Source organism: Bos javanicus, chromosome 13, assembly GCF_032452875.1.
Source record: "Bos javanicus breed banteng chromosome 13, ARS-OSU_banteng_1.0, whole genome shotgun sequence".
In the NCBI taxonomy this organism is placed as follows: Eukaryota; Metazoa; Chordata; class Mammalia; order Artiodactyla; family Bovidae; genus Bos; species Bos javanicus.
In genome coordinates this window covers 77312903-77337034 of record NC_083880.1, presented here as the reverse complement: position 1 = coordinate 77337034, position 24132 = coordinate 77312903, and the positions used below count along the sequence as shown (strand labels likewise).

General features: G+C 44.1%; 1 protein-coding gene and 3 non-coding genes across 5 annotated transcripts; all 4 read right to left on the bottom strand.

The window, feature by feature from the left end:
* Positions 1-5398: 5398 nt before the first annotated feature.
* On the bottom strand, positions 5399-24031 carry LOC133259866 (uncharacterized). 2 transcript variants are annotated; one of them, XM_061437914.1, is made up of 5 exons: positions 23541-24031; positions 23124-23232; positions 22252-22316; positions 21866-21942; positions 5399-21128 (listed from the first exon to the last, which is right to left on the bottom strand). In XM_061437914.1, exon 5 carries the CDS (start codon positions 14090-14092, stop codon positions 13166-13168), a length of 927 nt encoding a protein of 308 aa, XP_061293898.1. In that variant the 5' UTR covers positions 14093-21128; positions 21866-21942; positions 22252-22316; positions 23124-23232; positions 23541-24031; the 3' UTR covers positions 5399-13165. The 2 variants fall into 2 exon arrangements, with proteins under 2 accessions (XP_061293898.1, XP_061293900.1); XM_061437916.1 differs by having other exon boundaries at positions 23843-24031.
* On the bottom strand, positions 22091-22182 carry LOC133259944 (small nucleolar SNORD12/SNORD106). Its single transcript, XR_009740611.1, has one exon. It is a non-coding gene; the product is annotated as a small nucleolar SNORD12/SNORD106 (small nucleolar RNA).
* Positions 22393-22483, bottom strand: LOC133259946 (small nucleolar SNORD12/SNORD106). The gene has a single exon (XR_009740613.1). It is a non-coding gene; the product is annotated as a small nucleolar SNORD12/SNORD106 (small nucleolar RNA).
* LOC133259945 (small nucleolar SNORD12/SNORD106) lies at positions 23307-23398 on the bottom strand. Its single transcript, XR_009740612.1, has one exon. It is a non-coding gene; the product is annotated as a small nucleolar SNORD12/SNORD106 (small nucleolar RNA).
* Positions 24032-24132: the final 101 nt, after the last annotated feature.

Below are 24132 nucleotides of genomic sequence, written 5' to 3'. Positions count from 1 at the left end.
AAATGTCTGGCGACCTCCCTGGTGGCCCAGTGGTTAAGAATCTGCCTTTCAAGGCAGGGGACACAGGTTCAATCCCTGGTCCAGAAAGATATCACATGCTGCAGAGCAGCTAAGTCCATGGGCCGCAACAAAAAAAGCCAACTCAATGAGAGGCCTACCCACTACTGCAGCTAGAGTAGCCCCCGCTCACTGTGACTAGAGAGAGCTCACAGGCAGCAATGAAGACCCAGTGTCGCCATAGATAAATAATGAATAAATAAAAGAAATATCTGGAGTTTTCCATTTTTACCCCACATTCACATGAGCCCAGGTCTGATAAGGGTTTAACTGGTGTTAGCTCTCTGTGTCTAAGACCCAAGTTCCATCTGCGGACAGGTTGTTCAGAAGCTGACGCAGAATGTTCAGCACAATTCTGCTCATTCTCATTGGACAGAATTTGCACTCCCTGTTTCTTTTCCCAGGATGCTTTCTCTTTCAGATTTTCTCCTGCCCAGCTCCTGTTCACCCTTTGGGTCTGTCACCTCCTCAGAGAGACCCTCTCTGAATATCGTAACCAAAGCAACCCTCTATTCATTTTCTCTCCTATCCCCCTATTTTATTTCCTTTATAGCATTTCCCGCTGTCCGACACTATCTTCTCTCTGTGTTTGTTTACCTGCTTATTGACTGTGTCCCCAACTAGAGTGAAAACTTTATGGGATCAGAAACCACATCTTTCTCACTTCCTTGGCAGTCCAGTGGTTAAGTCTCTGCACTTCCACTGCAGGGGGCCCGGGTTCGATCCCTGGTCAGGGAACTAAGATCACCCATATCGCACTGTGAGGCAAAAAAAAACAAGATAAATAAATAAATACCTTAAAACACACACACACATCTTTCCTAGCTCCACCTGCTAAGGGGCCTAGTGGCAAGGAGCATACCTGGTGCCTAAATCAGAGTTCCTTGGCTAAATGACTGTTTCCAGAGCTCAGCAGGTAAAGAATCCACCTGCAACACAGGAGACACGGGTTTGACCCCTGGGTTGGGAAGATCCCCCGGAGGAGGAAAATGGCAACCGACTCCAGTTTTCTTGTCTGAAAAGTCCCACGGAAAGAGGAACCTGGCAGGCTACAGTTGGTGGGGTCACAAAGAGTCAGACCTGACTGAGTGACTAATGCCACACAAAATAAGAGCCAGAATAAGGAGCTTCAAATTATCTAGTTAACACCAGCATTTACGGGACAAATTGACGTCATGTGCCTCCTGATAGGACTTCCCTGGTGGCTTAGATGGTAAAGCGTCTGCCTACAATGCAGAAGACCTGGGTTCAATCCCTGGGTTGGAAAGATCTCCTGGAGAAGGAAATGGCAACCCACTCCAATATTCTGTATGGAGAAGGGCACAATAATATTTCTGTGTATTCTTGCTCAAAGGTGTAAAACCTGAATTCTTTCATAAGGAAACTCCAAACTACATGGAGGAACATTTTACAAAATAATTGGTCAGTACTCTTTACAAGTGTCAGGATCAGGAAAGACAGAGTGAGGAACTGTTCCAGATGAAAAAGAGTCGAAGAAGAAGAAGAAAAAAAAAAAAGTCTAAGGAGACAGGACAACTAAAGGCACCATGGGATCCTAGATTAACTCTTGGACCAGAAAAAAAGATATTAGGAGGGAAACTGGAATAATTTGAATAATAATCAGAATAGACTGGTAGCTCTTAAAGTGTTGCTGCTTAGGACACTTTCAGAAGGTCTGCAAGGTCTCCTAATGGCAGTGAGATGTTACTCACCTTTTTCAACCTTTCAACCTTAGCGTCGACAGTCACACTAACTATGAACGCAATGATGGGAAAACCTGCAGTCTCCTCCGCAAGAATCAACACAGTGGCACCAAACTCTGCTGGAAATCACTGTGCTCTTCACTCCTACACACTCACCATTAAAAAAAGAGAAAGCCAATTTCACCTAGGAAGATCTGTAACAAGGCAGTAAAAATCACTGATTTCATTAGATTTAAACCTTTGAGTAAATCTTTTTGATTATGTAGAAAAAGCTTAGAAATAAAAATGATAGATTATTTTGTGATCACTTGCTATGTACTAACCATCTTTTTAGTGATTCACATCCATCAACTGACTTTACACTCACAGTAACTCTGGTCTGTCTAGATCATCAGGCACTGCTACTTAGAGATTCAGGGTGAAAAATCATGTGAATAACCCAGTGCCCCTCTAGGGATGTCTTTCTTTTCTTTTCCTTCTTTTTTATTATCGATTCTTCTATTTATTTCTTTATTTTTGGTTGCTCTGGGTCTTTGTTGCTGCACCCGGGCTTTTTCTAGTTGCGGTGACCGGGGGCTTCTCTCTCTTGTGGTGTGAGGAATTCTTACCACGGTAGCTTTTCTCACGGCGGAGCACAGGCTCTAGGCACACTGACTTCAGTAGCTGCAACACTCAGGCTCAGTAGTTGTGGTGCGAAGGCTCTAGAACTTGGGCTCAGCAGTTATGGTGCACAAGCTTAGTTGCTCCAACGGCATGTAGAACATTCCCAGGCCAGGGACTGAACACCCATCCCCTGCAGGCGGATTCTCACCTGCTGTACCACCAGGGAAGTCCCAGGGATGGATATGACCAGAATCTAATTTGGGGTAAGCGCATCTCACCCAGAATCTGATTGTTCTGCTTTAGGAGCGCTTTTAAGAGCTTAGCATCATGCAGGATTTTGGCATCAAATAAAATTTATTGCTCGGAAAAATAATCTCAAGCTGAGTACTTTTCTCTAACCACCAACCGACCAGCCTCTCCAGTGGTCATCAGCAATTTAGGAGAGTTTTCACTAGAGGGAACACGTCAGCCTAAGACTGTATTTGCTTATTTAGGGAGTCAGCATATTGAAAGAGACAATTAAGGGGGAAGGGAGAAAGGAAAAGAAAACCCATGATTGATTTAAGTGGATCTAAAAAAGAGAGAGAGGGAGAGAACTCAATTTTTTTTTACTTTTTCCAGAATAATGCCCTCAAGGGCAACACCCCAAGGTTAAATTCAATAGCACGCCATTAAGTTGCCCGTGCCATTCACTTTTATTTTGCTAATATCTTTGGGGTGGGCATTAAGAGTTTTTCCAGGACTTCCCTGGCAGTGCAATGGATAAGAATCCGCCTGCCAATGCAGAGGACATATGTTGGATCCCTAGTCCAAGAAGATTTCACATTTCCTGCAGCAACAAAGCCCCAGAGACATAACTACTGAGCCCGCATGCTGCAGCTACTGAAGCCCTCATGCCCTAGAGCCTGGGCTCTCAGCAAGAGAAGCCACCGCGAGAAGTCCGAGCACCGCAACCAGAGAAAGCAACACAGCAACAAAGACCCAGTGCAGACAAAATAAATTCAATTCATTGATTTTTAAAAAAGAGTTTGTCCCTTTCACAGATCTTTACTGAGCTCCTTTACTGATTGCACACCAGACATTGTCTATACTTCATTATTGCCCCAACCCAGGGAAGCATCATTATGAAGCCCATTTTACAGGTAAGAAAACTGAGGCAAAGAAAGAGTACATGATTTTCTAAAGTCTCACAGCTGGGAAGTGATGTTTCCCAGGACGCCAATCTCTGTGGGATTTGCATACAGAATGGGGGTAGGAGAGGCAAGGATTCAAACACACACAAATATACTTTCCTTCATAACAAAAGTCTGTCTCCCATGGGAGCCATGGCATATCCTGTGACTTTTTCTAGCTGGAAAATCTGAATAGAGATGTGCTTTGTATTTTAATATTGTTTTCTTTTCTAAATTTTTAATATTTTTCATAAGAGCCATATATTTTTATATTCAGAAACGTTTAATAGTTTTATGTCCTGCGGAGGAGCCTGGTGGGCTACAGTCCATGGGATCGCTAAGAGTCGGACACGACTGAGTGACTTCACTTTCACTTTTCACTTTCATGCATTGGAGAAGGAAATGGCAACCCACTCCAGTGTTCTTGCCTGGAGAATCCCAGGGACGGGGGAGCCTGGTGGGTCGCACAGAGTCGAACACGACTGATGTGACTTAGCAGCAGCAGCAGCAGCAGACTGGCTGCAAAAGCATCTTTCTTTTTTTTCTTAAGATGATACAGAAATTTTTATTTATCTCTGACATTTTTCTTTAAAGTCATTTTATCTTAAAATAGAAGCTTCCTTTTTTTAAATTCACAATGCTCTTTTATTTTTATATTTTAGTGAAATTTGTATTGAAGTATAGTTGATTTACAACATTGGGTTAGTTTTTGCTGCACAGCAAAGTGACTCAGCCATACATATGCATACATTTTTAATATTCTTTTCCATTATGGTTTATCACAGAATATTGAATATAGTTCCCTGTGCTATACAGTAGAATGCTGTTTATCCATTCTATACATAATTTTTTGCATCTTATAACCCTCACCACCCCAGCCCCCTTAGCAACCACAAGTCTGTTCTCCATGCCAGTCGGTTTCTGCTTGGCTGGATAGGTTCGTTTGTGTTACTTTTAGATCCCCATGTAAGTGATACATGGTACCTGCCATTCTCTTTCTGAGTCACTTAGTGACAGTCTCTAAGTCCATCCACGTCACTGCAAGTGGCACTCATTCCTGTTTGTGGCTGCCTAGCACCCCACTGCGTGTGCGCACCCATCTTCTTTGTGTGTCCATCTGTTGAAGGACGTCTAGGTGCGTCCACGTCTGGGCTATTGTGAATCGTGCTGCTGTGAACACAGTTGTGCATGTATCTTTTTGTACCATAGTTTTGTCCAGATATATGGCCAAGAGTGGGAGTGCTGGATCATATGGCAACTCCATTTTTAGTTTTTTGAGGACCCTCCATACTGTTTCCCATAGTGGCTGCATCAACCTACATTCCCACCAACAGTGTGGGAGGGTTCCCCTTTCTTCACACTCTCTCCAGCATTTGTTATTTGTAAACTTTTTAACGATGGCCATTCTGACTGGTGTGAGGTGGTACCTCACTGTAGTTTTGATTTGCATTTTCCTAGAGGATGAGATGGCTGGATGGCATCACTGACTCGATGGACGTGAGTCTGAGTAGACTCTGGGAGTTGGTGATGGACAGGAGGCCTGGCGTGCTGTAATTCATGGGGTCGCAAAGAGTCAGACATGACTGAGCGACTGAACTGAACTGAATGATTAGTAATGCTGGACATCTCTTTGTGTACTTTTGGCCACTCGTATATGCGAACCGTAAACTTCCTGATGTTCAAGCTGGTTTTAGAAAAGGAAGAGGAACCAGAGATCAAATTGCCAACATCCGCTGGATAATGGAAAAAGTAAGAGAGTTCCTGAAAAACATCTATTTCTGTTTTATTGACTATGCCAAAGCCTTTGACTATGTGGATCACAGTAAACTGTGGAAAATTCTGAAAGAGATAGGAATAACAGACCACCTGACCTGCCTCTTGAGAAATTTGTATGCAGGTCAGGAAGCAACAGTTAGAACTGGACATGGAACAACAGACTGGTTCCAAATAGGAAAAGGAGTACTTTTTTAAAACAGGCTGTATATTGTCACCCTGTTTATTTAACTTATATGCAGAGTACATCATGAAAAATGCTGGACTGGAAGAAACACAAGCTGGAATCAAGATTGCCAGGAGAAATATCAATAACCTCAGATATGCAGATGACACCACCCTTATGGCAGAAAGTGAAGAGGAACTAAAAAGTCTCTTGATGAAAGTGAAAGTGGAGAGTGAAAAAGTTGGCTTAAAGCTCAACATTCAGAAAATGAAGATCATGGCATCCGGTCCCACCACTTCATGGGAAATAGATGGGGAAACAGTGGAAACAGTGGCAGACTTTATTTTTCTGGGCTCCAAAATCACTGCAGATGGTGACTGCAGCCATGAAATTAAAAGACGCTTACTCCTTGGAAGGAAAGTTATGACCAACCTAGATAGCATATTCAAAAGCAGAGACATTACTTTGCCAACAAAGGTTCGTCTAGTCAAGGCTATGGTTTTTCCTGTGGTCATGTATGGATGTGAGAGTTGGACTGTGAAGAAGACTGAGCGCCAAAGAATTGATGCTTTTGAACTGTGGTGTTGGAGAAGACTCTTGAGAGTCCCTTGGACTGCAAGGAGATCCAACCAGTCCATTCTGAAGGAGATCAGCCCTGGAATTTCTTTGGAAGGAATGATGCTAAAGCTGAAACTCCAGTACTTTGGCCACCTCATGCGAAGAGTTGACTCATTGGAAAAGACTGATGCTGAGAGGGATTGGGGGCAGGAGGAGAAGGGGACAACAGAGGATGAGATGGCTGGATGGCATCACTGACTCGATGGACATGAGTCTGAGTGAACTCCGGGAGTTGGTGATGGACAGGGAGGCCTGGCGTGCTGCGATTCATGGAGTCTCAAAGAGTCGGATACGACTGAGCGACTGATGTGATTTGATCTGATCTGATATCTTCTTTGAAGAAATGTCTATTCAAGTCCTTTACCTATTTTCAATCAGATTATTTTGTTGTTGTTGAGTTATACAAGTTCTTTATATATTCTGGCTGTTAACCTCTTATCAGATATGTGATTTGCAAATATTTTCTCCTATTCTATAGCTTACCTTTTCCCTCTGTAGGTTGTGTACTTTGAACAGAGTTTTTAACTTTGATGTAGTCCAATTTATCTATTTTTACTTCTGTTGCCTAAGAATCATCTTTTATGCCATCTTTTTAATTATGTAACACAACATTGAAGAAAGAACATACAGAGACATACAGTTGACAAATGGGTTTATTAAGAGATCTTCTACATCACAGGTCATCAGGATATGGAAATTAAAGTAACAATGAGACAGCACTTCACGCCTATTAGAATGGTCAAAATCTGAAATGCTGACATCACCAAATCCCAGCAAGGTGCCGCATACATTGTTGGTGGGCATGCAGAATGGTAAGGCACTTCGCAAGTTTCTTACAAAACTAAACATACTCTGACCATATGATTATTCTCCCAAAGAGTTGAAGCTTATGTTCACACAAAAAACTGCACAAAGATAGCAATAGAAGTTTTATTCATAATTGCCAAAAGTAGGAAGCAACCAAGATGTCTTTCATTAGAAAAATGGATAAATAAAATATGGTACATTCCAACAAGGGAGTACTGTACAGAGCTATAAAGAAACGAACTACCAGGTCATAAAAAGACACGGAGGAGCTTTAAATGCATATTACTATTACCAAGTAGTGAAGGAAGCCAATCTTCTACTACTAGAAAAAGCTACTGTATAATACTAACTGTATGTATGCCACATACTGTGTGATTCTGGCTAGATGATATTCTGGAACAGGTAAAAACATGGAGATAACAAAAAGATCAGTGGTTGCCAGGGGTAGGGAGGGAGATAAACAGACAAAGCACAGAAGATTTTTAGTGAAAATAATCTTTATTATGTTATATATAATGATTGATATATGTCATTAGGGGCTTTCCTGGTAGCTCAGCTGGTAAAGAATCTGCCTGCAATGCAGGAGATCCCAGTTCGATTCCTGGGTTGGGAAGATCCCCTGGTGAAGGGATAGGCTATCCACTTCAGTATTCTTGGGCTTCCCTGGTGACTCAGATGGTAAAGAATCTGCCTGCAATGTGGGAGACCCTGGTTCAACCCCTGGGTTGGGAAAATCCTGTGGAGAAGGAAATGGCAACCCACTCCAGTATTCTTGCCTGGAGAATCCCGTGAACAGAGCAGCCTGGCAGGCCACAGTCCATGGGGTGGAAAAGAGTTGGACACGACTGAGTGACTGAGCACGTTTGCATGCATGTTGACAATGAGGGAAACTTTACACGTGTGGGGCAAGGAGATATGTCGGAAAATCTCTGTGCTTTGCTTTTAATTTTGTTGTGGAGCTAAAACTACTTTTAAATAATTGCATTTTAAAAAACAGATTCCTCAAAAATACATATACTATATATAAACACATAGAAAAAGATCTAGAAAGAAATACAATAAGGCTTAACAGTGTAGTCTGATTTATGTGAATATAGTGTTTATTTTTGTTCTATATTTGACTTTTTACAATGTGCTTATTCTGTTCTGGTAACAATGAAATGTTTTAATTTTTTATATTGAAATTTAGACTCATAGGAAGCAGAAACATAATGCACAAACTATCATGTATCCTTCACCCAGCTTCCCTCAAGAATGATATCCTATATAATGTAATACAACATAAAATCCAGGGAATTGACTTTAATGCAATATTATTAACTAGACTGGGGCTTCCCAGATGGCTCAGTGGTAAAGAATCCACCTGCCAGTGCAGAAGATGCCGGCTCCATCCCTGGGTCAGGAAGATCCCCTGGAGAAGGAAATGGCAACCCACTGCAGTATTCTTGCCTGGGAAATCCCATGGACAGAGGAGCCTGGTGGGCTACAGTCCATGGGGTTGAAAAGAGTTGGACACAACTTAGTGACTAAACAACAATTAACTAGATTACCTCTTTCTGTTGTCACCATTTTTTTACACATTTATTTGTGTCTGTATACACAGGCACATATAATTCTATGTCATTTTATCCCATGTATAGATTCATGTATTTGTGTAAACACCATCACAATCAAGATACAGAACACAGACATTTTTCTGGCTGTCCAGTGGTTAAGACTCCACCTTACAATGCAGGGGCTGCAGGTTCGATCCCTAGTTGGGGAACCAAGATTCCACATGCCACACGGCTAAATTTAAAAAAGAGAGAAAGATATATATATAAAACACAAAGGAATTACCTGACACTGTCCATTTATGTTTGCACGCTTCTCCTCAGTCCTTCTACATAGGCAACCACTAATCTATTCTCCTATTCTATAATTTGGTCATTTCAAGACTATTATATCCACGATCGCACATGTGTAACCTTTTGAAATCGACTTTTGTCAGTAAATATAACGCCCTTAAGATGAATCTAGGTTGTTGTATATTATCAATAGCTCATTCTGCATAGTAAAAGTTTTATTTTTAATAAGAATATATTTGAGTGTATATCCCACCTGAATTTAAAATTTAAATTTAAAAAACATCTGTGTGTCCCTGTTTCCAAATGTGAGGCTAGAGTCTGGAAACCACAGGTAGAGGAGCTTGTTCTCAACCCCCATAAAATTCTAGCCTGAAAAATTAATCAGGTAGTTGGTGGCATGGCTGTGAATTGTTTTAGGGCAGAGACTGAGGGACAGTTATCCTTCTTGTCACTCCTTTAGCCCCACTCAATGCTTTTCCACTCAGGGAATGTTCAGGAAGCACTTCTTAACATGATTCTCATTCAGCACTTGGCGGTAGGCTGAGGGTGAAGGTGCACGTCTTCGCTAAGAACAAGTCACGTCAAGCCAGCGTTGTTTTTGATTTATTTTTAATAGGGCCCATACCCTAGCATGTGGTTTCCCAGGCGGTGCTAGTGGTAAAGAACCTGCCTGCCAATACAGAAGACATAAGAGATGTGGGTTTATCCCTGGGTTGGGAAGATCCCCTGGAGGAGGGCATGGCAAGCCTCTCCAGTATTTTTGCTTGGAGAATCCCCATGGACAGAGGAGCCTCATGGGCTACAGTCCATAGGGTCGCAAAGAGTCAGACACAACTGAAGTGACTTAGCATGCACTGCCATACACTAACAGGCTTCCCACGTAGCTCAGTGGTAAAGAACCCACCTGCCAATGCAGGAGATGCAACAAAAATCCCTGGGTCGGGAAGGTCTCTTGGAGTAGGAAATGGAAACCCAGTCCAAGACTCTAGCCTGGAAAACCCAAGGACCGAAGAGCCTGGTGGGCTACAGTCCATAGCGTTGCAAAGAGTTGGATGTGACTGAGCACGCATGTGTACAGTAGCAGGCACAGAAAACGCACTTTACAACATCTCCTATAATTGTTGGAGAAAAGGAATAGGAATGAGACTAGGTTGTGATCCAAGCCTGAATGAAAACCCCATGCCTGGTAGGAGCAAGGAGCAAGCAGTTCTAGGAGGCCATGAGCAAAGAGGCTATTTTGGAGTCCTTGGGTTCAGGTTCCAGCTCTGCTGCTCTCCTGGTTCTGGCCCTCTGGAAAGAGAATAACTCTCAGCAGAGTGTAATTCAAGCACACAGTGATGTTCATAGGATATAAGGCAACCACAGAAGCTAGTGCAAAACCTTGGGGCTGGAATAGACGGGTTCCCGCTACATCTGAGAGGGCCAGGGAAGGTGCATTGGAGCCCAGAGGGAGAGTCAGGTAGAACATCTGGAGAGGTGCCCCGACAGCGGGGAGCCAGGGGAATGCACAACTCAGGTTCGCTCTTCAGCCCCATCCCGTCTCCTGCAGAGGACCACAGGACTCAGAGCTGATGCTCTTGAGTCCCTGCTCCAGGTACACTGAGGAAGGTAGACTAGGGTGAGGAGGGGACCTGGATGAGCAAGGTAAGGCACTGGCAGAACCATTTACTAACTGTGTGACTTAGGGAGGTCACTTGCCCTCTCTGAACCTCGGTTTCCTAATCTGTAGAGCCAGGATAGTAATATTATTGCCCCTATAGAGTTGATGTGAAGAATATATTGGTTTTTTTTTTTTTAAGGAATAAGTTATTTAAAACATGTAAAGGACCTAGCAAGGAGGCTGGTAAGAAATTTCAACAAATGGCATTGCAATTATTGTGCTATTACTATTATGATTCAAGTAGGGAAACATGGGAGACTTCCCTGGTGGCTCAGACAGTAAAGAATCTGCCCGCTATGCAGAGAGAAATGGAGCTTAGAGAGGAAGGTTTGGATTTGACCAAACAGTGGGACAGTGAAATATTTGAGGCAGCCTAGCATGTATGATGATAAATACCACCACACTCAGTAGGTAGCTCCTCTAGTGTAAAAATGGGCAGCGACCAAAGTGATGACGAAATCCCAGGCTGCACATGCCACCATTTTAACACTGGAGAAAGAGAAAAATGCTCTTACCCACCAGGACCACCCCATCCCCAATCCTCCCACCTGCAAACTGTGGCTCCATGGTGCCAGTCTGTTTTAGCAAAAGGACCATTTGTTTAAATGAGCCTACCAAGTGAGAGGATCCAGATGTCTCCTTTTCTCTCTTTTTGAAAAAGCCACAGATAAAAATAAGCCCAAGATGGCCTGTTTCTGCCATGACTTACAGATAAAAGACAGTTGCCTTCTAAACAGACCTGCAATTAATCAACATTGGGACCTTAGGAGAAATGGATCAGGGAATCAGCTCAGGGGATTGTAGGACCTGCCAATTCTACCCATCCAGGCATTGAAGGTAAATTATAAACTATCGGGAGATTCCATAAGCCACAATTTCCCTACAAATAACTTGGGAGGAAAGTTCAAGTCAGCAGAGATACAAGTTACTCAGAAGGTACAAAGTCCATCCAGGGTTCCTTAAAGAACAGATACATCATCCCAGGCCAGATGCTCTCTACAACAAGGTTGCCAGATTTAGCAAATAAAAATACAGAACACCCAAGTACACTGGAAGTTCAGATAAGTAACAATTTTTTAGTGTGTGTCCCAGGCAATATTTGGGACACTGTTAAAATAATTTGTTACCTGAAATTCAAATGTAACTGGGCATTGTATGTTTTTCTGGCCCAGGAATGACAGGGATGGTGCTGAAAGGGTCACAGCTCAAATTCCAGAGGTCTCACACTGGTGGCCTCCAGGCTCTATGAGGCTCACGAATGTGAGTTGTTCAGTCTTCACTGTTGATAAAATTGGAATCAGTAGCCAACATTTTAAGGATTTCTGGCTTTCTTTAAAAACTGGAAGCTCCGGCCATGCTGGTAGCAGCTGCCCCATTATAGTAACATAAAGACAACAGAAGGGAATGTGGAAGAGTGAAAATTAATTACCGATAATGTTAGATTGAAAGGATCATGGGCAAATTTGGTTTTGGTTGGTTTGTTACACAATGAGTGGTGGTCACAAGATCAGTAACCCGAGCTTTAGGCCTGGGGAGCTCGATCTTTCTCAGGTTCCCCACAGTGCCGGCTGCAGAATCTGAAAAGCTGGCCCAACCACCATGCTCCTCTGAGCCATCTTCCCTCCTCCTAACCGAGGCTTCACGTTCATGTTGGAGAAATGCGTGCGCACAGCGCCCCCTGCAGACGCAGCCTGGAGATGCAAGTTCTAGAAGGGACAAAATCAGTTCAGTTCAGTTCAGTCACTCAGTCGTGTCCGACTCTTGGCGACCCCGTGGACTGCAGGATGCCAGGCCTCCCTGTCCATCACCAACTCCTGGAGCTTGCTCAAACTCATGTCCATCGAGTCGATGATGCCATTCAACCATCTCATCCTCTGTCGTCCCCTTCTCCTCCTGCCTTCAATCGTCCCCAGCATCGGGGTCTTTTCCAGTGAGTTGGTTCTTCACATCAGGTGGCCAAAGTATTGGAGTTTCAGCTTCAGCATTAGTCCGTCCAATGAATATTCAGGGCTGATTTCCTTTAGGATGGACTGGTTGGATCTCCTTGCAGTCCAAGGGACTCTCAAGAGTCTTCTCCAACACCCCAGCTCAAAAGCATCAATTCTTCTGCACTCAGCTTTCTTTATAGTCCAACTCTTACATCCATACATGACTACTGGAAAAACAATAGCTTTGACTAGACGGACCTTTGTTGGCAAAGTGATGTCTCTGCTTTTTTAATATGCTGTTTAGGTTGGTCATAGCTTTTCGTCGAAGGAGCAAGCGTCTTTTAATTTCATGGCTGCAGTCACCATCTGCAGTGATCTTGGAGCCCCCCAAAATAAAGTCAGTCACTGTTTCCATTGTTTCCCCATCTATTTGGCATGAAGTGATGGGACCGGATGCCATGATCTTCATTTTCTGAATGTTGAGCTTTAAGCCAACTTTTTCACTCTCCTCTTTCACTTTCATTAAGAGGTTCCTCAGTTCTTCTTTGCTTTCTGCCATAAGGGTGGTGTCATCTGTGTATCTGAGGTTATTGATCTTTCTCCTGGCAATCTTGATTCCAGCTTGTGCTTCATCCAGCCTGGCATTTCACATGATGTACTCTGCATATAAGTTAAATAAGCAGGGTTGGCAATATACAGCCTTAGTGAACTCCTTTCCTGATATGGAACCAGTCTATTGTTCCATGTCCAGTTCTAACTGTTGCTTCTTGACCTGCATACAGATTTCTCAGAAGGCAAGTAAGGTGGTCTGGTATTCCCATCTTAAAGTTCTTAAAGAACTTTCCACAGTTTGTTGTGATCCACATAGCCAAAGACTTTGGCATAGTCAATAAAGCAGAAGTAGATGTTTTTCTGGAACTCTCTTGCTTTTCCGATGATCCAACAGATGTTGGCAATTTGATCTCTGGTTCCTCTGCCTTTTCTAAATCCAGCTTGAACATCTGAAAGCTCACAGTTTACGTACCATTGAACCCTGGCTTGGAGAATTTGGGGCATTACTTTGCTAGTGTGTGAGATGAGTGCAGTTGTGCAGTAGCTTGGACATTCTTTGGCATTGCCTTTCTTTGGGATTGGAATGAAAACTGACCTTTTCCAGTCCTGTGGCCACTGCTGAGTTTTCCAAATTTGCTGGCATATTGAGTGTAGCACTTTCACAGCATCATCTTTTAGGATTTGAAATAGCTCCACTGGAATTCTATCACCTCCACTAGCTTTGTTTGTAGTGATACTTCCTAAGACCCACTGGACTTCACATTCCAGAATGTCTGACCCTAAGTGTGTGATCACACCATCGTGATTATCTGGGTCATGAAGATCTTTTCTGTACAGTTCTGTGTATTCTTGCCACCTCTTCTTAATATCTTCTGCTTCTGTTAGGTCCATACCACTTCTGTCCTTTATTGTACCCAACTTTGCAAGAAATTTTCCCTTAGTATCTCTGATTTTCTTGAAGAGATCTCTAGTCTTTCCCATTCTATTGTTTTCCTCTATTTCTTTGCATTGATCACTGAGGAAGGCTTTCTTATCTCTCCTTGCTATTCTTTGGAACTCTGCATTCAAATGGGTATACCTCTCCTTTTCTCCTTTGCCTTTAGCTTGTCTTTTCTCAGCTATTCGTAAGGCCTCCTCAGACAACCATTTTGCCTTTTTGCATTTCTTTTTCTTGGGAATGGTCTTGATGCCTGCCTCCTGTACCATGTCGTGAACCTCCGTCTATAGTTCTTCAGGCATTCTGTCTATGAAATCTAATCCCTTGAATCTATTTGTCACTTCCACTGTATAATCATAAGGGATTTGATTTAGACCACTGAATGGTCTAGTGGTTTTCTCTACTTTCTTCAAATTCTAAGTCTGAATTTGGCAACAAGGAGTTCATGATCTGAGCCACAGTCAGCTCCCGGTCTTGTTTTTGCTGACTGTATAGAGCTTCTCCATCTTTGACTGCAAAGAACATAATCAATCTGATTTCGGTGTTGACCATCTGGTGATGTCCATGTGTAGAGTCTTCTCTTGTGTTGTTGGAAGAGGGTATTTGCTATGACCAGTGCGTTCTCTTGGTAAAACACTGTTAGCCTTTGCCCTGCTTTATTCTGTACTCCAAGGCCAAATTTGCCTGTTACTCCAGGTATCTCTTGACTTCCTACTTTTGCATTCCAGTCCCCTATAATGAAAAGGACATCTTTTTTGGGTATTAGTTCTAGAAGGTCTTGTAGGTCTTCATAGAACCTTTCAATTTCAGCTTCTTCAGCATTACTGGTCGGGGCATAGACTTGGATTACTGTGATATTGAATGGTTTGCCTTGGAAATGAACAGAGATCATTCTATTGTTTTTGAGATTGCATCCAAGTACTGCATTTCGGACTCTTTTGTTGACTATGAGGGCTACTTCATTTCTTCTAAGGGATTCTTGCCCACAGTAGTAGAAATAATGGTCATCTGAGTTAAATTCACCCATTCCAGTCCATTTTAGTTCACTGATTCCTAAAATATCGATGTTCACTCTTGCCATCTCCTGTTTGACTACTTCCAATTTGCCATGAACTTCCTGATGTTCAAGCTGGTTTTAGAAAAGGCAGAGGAACCAGAGATCAAATTTCTAACATCCGCTGGATCATGGAAAAAGCAAGAGAGTTCCAGGGAAACATCTATTTCTGCTTTATTGACTATGCCAAAGCCTTTGACTGTGTGGATCACAATAAACTGTGGAAAATTCTGAAAGAGATGGGAATACCAGACCACCTGACCTGCCTCTTCAGAAGTCTGTAGGCAGGTCAGGAAGCAATAGTTAGAACTGGACATGGAACAACAGACTGGTTCCAAATAGGAAAAGGAATACATCAAGGCTGTATATTGTCACCCTTTTTATTTAACTTATATGCAGAGTACATCATGAGAAACGCTGGACTGGAAGAAACACAAACTGGAATCAAGATTGCCGGGAGAAATATCAATAACCTCAGATATGCAGATGACACCACCCTTATGGCAGAAAGTGAAGAGGAACTCAAAAGCCTCTTGATGAAAGTGAAAGTGGAGAGTGAAAAAGTTGGCTTAAAGCTCAACATTCAGAAAACGAAGATCATGGCATCCGGTCCCATCACTTCATGGCAAATAGATGGGGAAACAGTGGAAACAGTGTCAGACTTTATTTTTCTGGGCTCCAAAATCACTGCAGATGGTGACTGCAGCCATGAAATTAAAAGACGCTTACTCCTTGGAAGGAAAGTTATGTCCAACCTAGATAGCATATTCAAAAGCAGAGACATTACTTTGCCAACAAAGTTCCGTCTAGTCAAGGCTATGGTTTTTCCTGTGGTCATGTATGGATGTGAGAGTTGGACTGTGAAGAAAGCTGAGCACCGAAGAATTGATGCCTTTGAACTGTGTTGTTGGAGAAGACTCTTGAGAGTCCCTTGGACTGCAAGGAGATCCAACCAGTCCATTCTGAAGGAGATCAGCCCTGGGATTTCTTTGGAAGGAATGATGCTAAAGCTGAAACTCCAGTACTTTGGCCACCTCATGTGAAGAGTTGACTCATTGGAAAAGACTCTGATGCTGGGAGGGATTGGGGGCAGGAGGAGAAGGGGACGACAGAGGATGAGATGGCTGGATGCCATCACTGACTCGATGGACATGAGTCTGAGTGAACTTCGGGAGTTGGTGATGGACAGGGAGGCCTGGCGTGCTGCGATTCATAGGGTCGCAAAAAGTCGGACACGACTGAGCGACTGAACTGAACTGAATTTGCCTTGATTCATGGACCTAGCATCCAGGTTCCTATGCAATATTGTTCTTTACAGCGTCGGACTTTACTTCCATCACCAGTCACATCCACAACTGGGCATTGTTTTTGCTTTGGCTCCATCTCTTCATTCTTTCTGGAGTTATTTCTCCACTGATCTCCAGCAGCATATTGGGCACCTACCGACCTGGGGAGTTCATCTTTCATTGTCCTATCTTTCTGCCTTTTCATACTGTTCATGGGGTTCTCAAGGCAAGAATACTGAAATGGTTTGCCATTCCCTTCTCCAGGGGACCACGTTTTTCCAGAACTCTCTACCATGACCCATCCATCTTGGGTGGCCCTACACGGCATGGCTCATAAGTTCTTTGTTAGACAAGGCTGTGGTCCATGTGATGAGTTTGATTAGTTTTCTGTGATTGTGGTTTGCCTTTTGTCTGCCCTCTGACGGGTAAGAAGAGGCTTATGGAAGCTTCCTGATGGGAGAGACTGACTGTGGGGGAAACTGGGTCTCGTTCTGATGGGTGGGGCCATGCTCAGTATATCTTTAATTTTTTGTTGATGGGCAGGGCTATGTTCCCTCCCTGTTGTCTGACCTGAGGCCAAACTATGGTGGAGGTAATGAAGGTAATGGCGACCTCCTTCAAAAGGTCCCATGCATGTACTGCGGCACTCAGCACCCCTGACCCTGCAGCAGGCCACCGCAACCCACACCTTCACTGGAGACTCCTGGACATTCCCGGGCAAGTCCGGGTCAGTCTCTTGTGGGGTCACGGCTCCTTTCTCCTGGGTCATGGTGCACACAAGGTGTTGTTTGTGCCCTGCAAGGCTGTTTCCCCAGTCCAGTGTAAGTTCTGGCGGCTCCATGGTGGGTTAATGGCGACCCTCCAAGAAGGCTTATGCCATACCCAGGTCTGCTGCACCCAGGGCCCCTGCCCCTGCGGCAGGCCACTGCTGGCCCACACCTCTGCAGGAGACGCTCAGCACTCAAAGGCGGGTCTGGCTCAGTCTCTGCGGGGTCTCCTGGTGTGCACAAGGTTTTGTTTGAGCCCTCTGAGCATCTCTGGTGGATATGGGGTTTGATTCTAAATGCAATTTCGTCCCCCTGCCATCTTACTGGGGCTTCTCCTTTGTCCCTGGACGTGGGGTATCTTTCTTTGGTGGGATCCAACTTTCTCCTGTGCATGGTTTTCAGCAGCAAGTTGTAATTTTGGAGTTTTTGCAGGAGAAGACGAGTGCACATCCTTCTACTCCGCCACCTTGTAGATGTTTTAGGGATAAAACAGGATGGTAGTAAACAAAGGTGGGGTATGGATTAAAGAGAAAATAATTAACACAGTGTCGCACATGGTAAGCGCTCAATGAGCTCACTTCTTCCATCACTCCAACACAGATCTTCTTCCATGTCAATGTGGCAGGAAGATTTTATTCACTAGATATGAATTATGTTTTGGGGCTTCCCTGACAGCTCAGTGGTTAAGGCTTTGCCTTTCCCTGAAGAGAGTATGGGTTTGATCCCTAGTCAGGGAACTACGATCCCAGGTATTTCCAGCCAAAAGGCCAAAACATCAAACAGAAACAATATTGCAAATTCAATAAAGATTTTTAAAGTGGTCCACATTGAAAAAAAAAAAAAAAAAAGAACAGAGGGGATGTGGGCAACAGCATTAAAAAAAAAATTGTGTGTCTCTTATGTGCCAGGCCTGGGCTAAGTGCTTTACAGACCTGATTTTACTGACGCTTACAACTCTCTGAAGCAGGTGTTGTTATGAATCCCATTTCACAAATGAGGAAACTGAGGCTTATAGAAGTAAAGAAGGTGCCTAAGGTCCCTCAGCTAAGAGGACAAAGAAGTAGGATGAGTCTGGAGCATCAAATGTTTAGTGAGACTGAAGCTGGGGAGACAAGATGCAAAAAGTTTGAGCAGCTAAGGCCTAACATTGCCTGCGGAGTTCAAAGAAGCAGTAATATCAAAGGTGAGAGATTCAAGCTGGGTGGAAGCTCTCTAGCGAATGTCCCCAACCCTGGCTGGTAGGCATTCGGGGCCACTTCTGACCTCAGAGGTGTTTCACCAAGGAAGTCAGAAGAATTTGAGCTTGTAAGAACTGGAAATTGGCTCTTTCCTATAAGACTGCATTTCCATAAGAGGCTGCCATTAAGTCAAGGGTTATAGACTCAAGAGCCAGACTGACTGGGTTTGAATCCTGGCTCTATTACTTACAGGCTGTGTAACTTTAGACAAGATGTTTTCTCTCTCTGAGACTGATCCTTCAACTGACATATTTAAGAATACAATCTACCTCACACAGTTGTTGGAAGAATAATGTTTTATTACATGTGAAGAACTGTAATTAACACACAGTAAGAGCACAATAAATGTCAGCCATTTGCTGTTTAGTTGCTAACTGGTGTCCGACTCTTTTCAATTCCATGGACTGTAGCCTGCCTGACACCCGTCTGTGGGATTCCCACATCCCCTATTACTACAAGGGCAAGTATATTAAAGAGGGAAATACACCAGTGTGGGGAAATAGAAAGCACAGGACCTGCCTGAAAACATGCATACAAGGACTTCCCTAGTGGTCCACTTGCTATGACTCCACGCTTCCAATGCAGGGGGCACAGGCTCAATCCCTGCTCCGCGAGATCCCACACGCCCACACGCCATGGGACAATGAAGCCCAGGCACCACAACCACCTGTGCTTGGAACCCGTGCTCCCCAACAAAGAAATCACTGCGGTGAGAATCCTGTGCAGCCCTAGAGAGCAGCCCTGTTCACCTCCACTAGAGAAAAGCCTGCTCGCAGCAGCGAACACCCAGCGCAAACCAAAAATAAATGAGCTAAAATAAAAACATACATACACACGTTACTCAGCCACAGCCAATTATAAGGTAAGAAAATGGGCCCACTCTGACCAGATCTTCCAAATTTTCCTTGAGAAGCCACACTGGCCTCCTTTCTAACAAGCAGGTTTTCACCTCAAAGCCTTTGCACTGGTCTGTTCTATCCCACCGATAAACCACTCACTCCATGATCTTGTTCAGCTCTGTACTCAGATGTGCAACTTTACATTTCTATTCCTTTTCCTCACTTTAGTTTTCTCTATTGCACTTTATTAAATATCATAACTCAGTGCATTATTTTTTACTGTTCCTCCCTCTACTAGCAATGTCATGTCCCACGCAGGCAAGTTATTTTTTCCCAGTACTGTATCTGTAGCACCTAGGAACAGAGCCTGACACATGGTAGATACCTGATAAAGTTACAGAATGGATCACATGAGTGCATTTTCTTAGGAAACATTCTGTGGACTCAATATGTCTTCAGGTTTCCCGTTTGAGTGATGGTTCAAGGATTCATTTAATCAGTTTTGCCTCACTGAGCACCTAGTATGTGCAAGAAACAGCTTTAGAAACTGTAGGGGATGCAAAGAGCAGAAAATATTTGTTATGGTAAAAGGCAGTAAGTTGTAGACAGAAATGGAGTCAAATTTTAAGTCAGGGTGTGTGACCTGATTCTGTCTCATACAGATTTGGGGAAGCTCTCTGAGCCTCAGTTTCCTCATCTATGCAATTCGACTGGGGACCATGGTAGTTCTCTCCTCACAAGGCTGTTGTAGAGTAACAAGCGTGCAGGTCAAAGGCCTTAGCAGTCCCACAAGGCACTCAGTAACATTTAGAGTGACCTACTTTGGGCCAGGCACTGTCACGTGCCATGGAGGGGCCACAAAGGAGTGAAAGCTGCTTTCTACATGGAGTAATGCAGGTCTCTAATGCAGGGAGATAGATGATACATGTGCTACATAAACATATAATGTATGTATACTGTATATGCATTGGCACCACTTGTTACACAGTGAAAGACAAAGGGGACAGAAAGTGGGGGGGATGATTGTTTACTATAGGTCCCCAGAGAAGGTGGCGTTTATGAACCATGCAGGGGCTAGGGCTGGTCATTCCAGATTGGAGTGAACCTGAAGGACAGTTAAGAGATCTCATATGGCTGAAAGAAGGAAAAGAGATGAGGTCAGAGGTTACAGTGAGGAAGATGGTCCAGGCCATTGACTCCACCTGTTACCAACCATGTAAGGTGGAGAGAGGACAGGTGGGAGAGTATATTCACAGCATACAGAGAATAGATGGTGGATCCAACAGTAAAGAATCTGCCTGCAATGTGGGGAGACCTAGATTATCCCCAGGACAGGAAGTCACCCAGAAGGGAATGACTACCCATGACAGTAACCATCTAGTCAAAGGTATGGTTTTTTCAGTAGTCATGTATGGATTGAGTTGGACTATGAAGCTGAGCACTGAATTGATGCTTTTGAAATATGGTGTTGGAGAAGACTCTTGAGAGTCCCTTGGACTGCAAGATCAAACCAGTCAATCCTAAAGGAAATCAACCCTGAATATTCATTGGGAACTGATGCTGAAGCGGAAACTCCCAATACTTTAGCTACCTGATGATGCTCATTGGAAAAGACCCTGATGCTGGGAGATTGAAGGCAGAATGGAACAAAGCATGAGATGGTTGGTTGGATGGCATTACCGACTCGATGGACATGAGTTTGAGCAAGCTCTGGGAGCTGGTGATGGACAGGGAACCTTGGCGTGCTATAGTCTATGGGGTCACAGAGTCCAGACATGACTGAGCAACTGAACTGACAGTCTTTCTGCCTGAAGAATTTCATGGACAGAGCCTGGTGGGGGCCGTGGCCAACACTTTCTGTGTGGGATCCACCTTTTAACTCAGTATCATTTGGTTCAAAGTCTTTCTAATGACTCAAGAGAACAGCATTTTCATTTAAAGGATTTTATTTTATTTCTCTAGACAGGAAGGCTACAAAGTAAAATAACCAAAACAGCCACAAGCTTTTTACCTCTACACACTTAGGTTACACAACAACCCAAACCTTCATGCTTCATGCTTCAGAAGTAAATGTACATTTTTCTCAAGAGGCCTTGCATTCTGACTCCACAGTTGAAACTCCTTAAAAAGAAAGACACATCACAATCAGTACTTCATTAGGATGCAAATGGCTACTTGTTTGGGATGTCGGAGTATCTAAACTTCAGGAACTAGGAAGATGTACAGGTAAGTACCAGACCAAGGAGGGAGGCTTCCAACCTGGGGTCTGCCCATCAAAGTCAATATTGTTCCTGATATGCCAAATATTGATTCTACTCAACATTCTGCATGAAATAAATGCAAAAGATACTTTAGGGACAAATGGAGGCATCTGAATGTAAAGTGGATAAGCAGGCATACAAAGCGTTATGTTTAAGAAGGGAGGCAGAAGGTAAAAAACTGTCTCCTTGATCTGCTCACTGTGATGATGCAAGGCAGTAGTTTTAAAATATTTACTTCTATTGATTTGGCTGCACCAGGCCTTAGCTGATGCACATAGGATCTAGTTCTCTGACCAGGGATCAAACCCAGACTTCTTTGCCACTGGACAGAGGAGTCTGTCCGCCATGTTTAAGAGGCCCATGGAGTAATGTACTGAGGTTGGCATCCAACTAACAGTGTTAAGAATTCAATCTTTCATAATGAATTACAAGCCATTTGGAACTCAACTCAAAAGGTAACTTGGAACCCTACTTGCAACTGGTCCCCAAGTCACTCCCAACTGGGCAAACCCAACACTTCTCTACCCGCAACACAATCAGTTATCATTTTACCAAGGGGTTAACACCTAAAGGGACAAAAATTTACAAAAATCTTACCTGTTACAGAACTGAACCAAACTGCAATCAGGCTGCCATCAACCTATGTAGGCCCTGATGTACACAGGGCTCTGGTCCTGTAGGAAAGTAAGAGGAAGCAAAGATAAATGACTTGAACGATGCCGGGGAGGAAATCATAGGGCAAGCCCTATTCCCAGTTTAAAAAAAAACCACCCACACAGAAAGTCAGTGGTAAGCAGAAAACAAATAGGAGTTATCTTTGAGGCCAATGCATCAGACAAAACTGGCTAATAGTTCAGTTGGATCAACAGGGTCGATCTGATGGGGAAAAAAGTTAAGTCATCAGCTGCAATGGCCATACAGAAAAGTAGAACATAGGGGGATAACCCTTTCAAAAAAAAAGCGGTTAAATAGATATGACTTACAAATTCTCTCCCAATCCTGGATCCATCATGGTCCATTCAATGCCTGTTTGCTGCCAACAGTGAGCCTGAGATGCAAACATTGAAACATGACCTGTAAGTCAGCTAGATGCAAAAGCAGTGGGGGGCAGAAGAGCTGCCCAAGTTGGCATATCAGACAGAAACTGGCTTAGAGAAGTTAGATCAACATGGTCGATCTGTCGGGGAAAAAAGTTCAGTCATCATTAATGCCAGCAGGAACCTCTTGGACTCTACAAGGCAAACACCCCAGCTTTCTGTACTTAACATGTGATAGAGACCAGCATGGCTGGCCAAGAGCTGTGGGAAAATGGTTGGCTTTTACTTAAGTGACTGCAGCGTTTTGATCATCACACTTGAATGCAACATGTCATCACTTCTAACACAGCAAGGTCTAAGGAAAACTGTCTCAGAGATCCCAACATTAGGGTGGCATTTTTGACTCGTTTTAAAAGTTAAACCTTTGAGAATTAGAGTAACATGGTCAAAAGAAACATTTGGCCTTCCTTAAAAAAGCAATATCATCACTGTATTCACCCACTTGGAAATTTAAGTACAAAAAAGCTGTTTATTACTAAAAAAAGGAAGGAACGGGCATCTGAGTATGTGCCATAAGGAGCATTTTAAAAATTAACACCGATTCACTTATCCTGGCTCGAAATGTGGCTAATACATATGTTTTTGTGAATTATAATAAAATGAATCCAGATTACCTCAAGAAAATCGAGTAACTAAAATATGCTTATTAGTAATCCTTACTCTCTTTTGTTCCCCTGCAAGGCGGCCTAGCAAACCAAGAGGTTCCTCAGAGCACAAATTCCTGCAACAGGTCAAAAACATAAGAAAAACGTGCTTACTCCAGAGGTCAGGAAGCTGAAGGTTGTGCCTGTCGACACGTGGTTCCCTTTGAGCCCCAGCAGGGACCCCTCCGCCAAGATTCATTCTGTAGCGTCTGATCACGCAAATCTGCGAACCAACAAAGAAGGTCGTCAGTCGCCATCTTTCCACAGTCAGAAGAGAACAGGGCACCGCCTTTTGAGGCCGGTGTTATCAGAATTAACTGGCAAGTATTCAAAGACATCAACATGGTCGATCTGATGGGGAAAAAAGTGAGTTCATCATTTACACCGGCCGAGGAATCCTAGGTTTCTTCAGCTCTCATTCATCTCCCCAACGACGCTTATTCAGTCAGAGGAGAGGGGAGCACCGGGAGAGGCGACGGCACAAAGAGGGAAAAGGAAGCGCAGAGATGTAGAAGCGAGGTTTCTACTCACCACATACAGTAGTAAATTCTGATTCCAGGGTTGAGACGACATCGGATGAAGGAAAGACAGCAGACCACAAAGAAGACAAAGCGCCGCAGACGCGAAAGGAAGAACAGCGAGCGAGCCTCCCTTAAGTAGCCAGCGGGGACTCTCACGCCTGCGCACTGGCTCCGAGGCGCTTCCTTTTCCCCGCCCCCGCCAAGCCCGCGCCGCGCGAGGCCCTCTGGGAAATGCAGTCTCCGCGCCGCCCAGACGTAAGAAGTCTAATGGTCGTCCAGGCAGCTTTAGCCCCGCCCTTTCTCTGTACCTACTAGGCCTCCGGGTGCCGTCGGCCTTGTCGCCATGTCGCGCTTCACAGGCACCGAGCCTTCCGCCGGGTCCCCGCTCCTTTGGGGGCCGCTGAGGCCTACAACGGCCTTGGGTGCTGTTAACCCGCCCCCCGCAGTCCCCTCCCTTCAGCGGCGCCCGCCCGAGCCCTCTTGCCCAGGTGCCTGGGGTAGCTGAGGCGACGCCCGCGCATCCGCCCGCCCCTGACGGGCCTTAGGGCAGGGGGTGCCGGCTGTGCCAGGGCCTGGCCCCCTCGCTCGGCGTCCTGGGCCAC

Excerpts from the sequence above, each read along its gene's own strand:
- LOC133259866 (XM_061437914.1), bottom strand. The coding sequence starts at position 14,092 with ATGGTACAGGAGGCAGGCATCAAGACCATTCCCAAGAAAAAGAAATGC.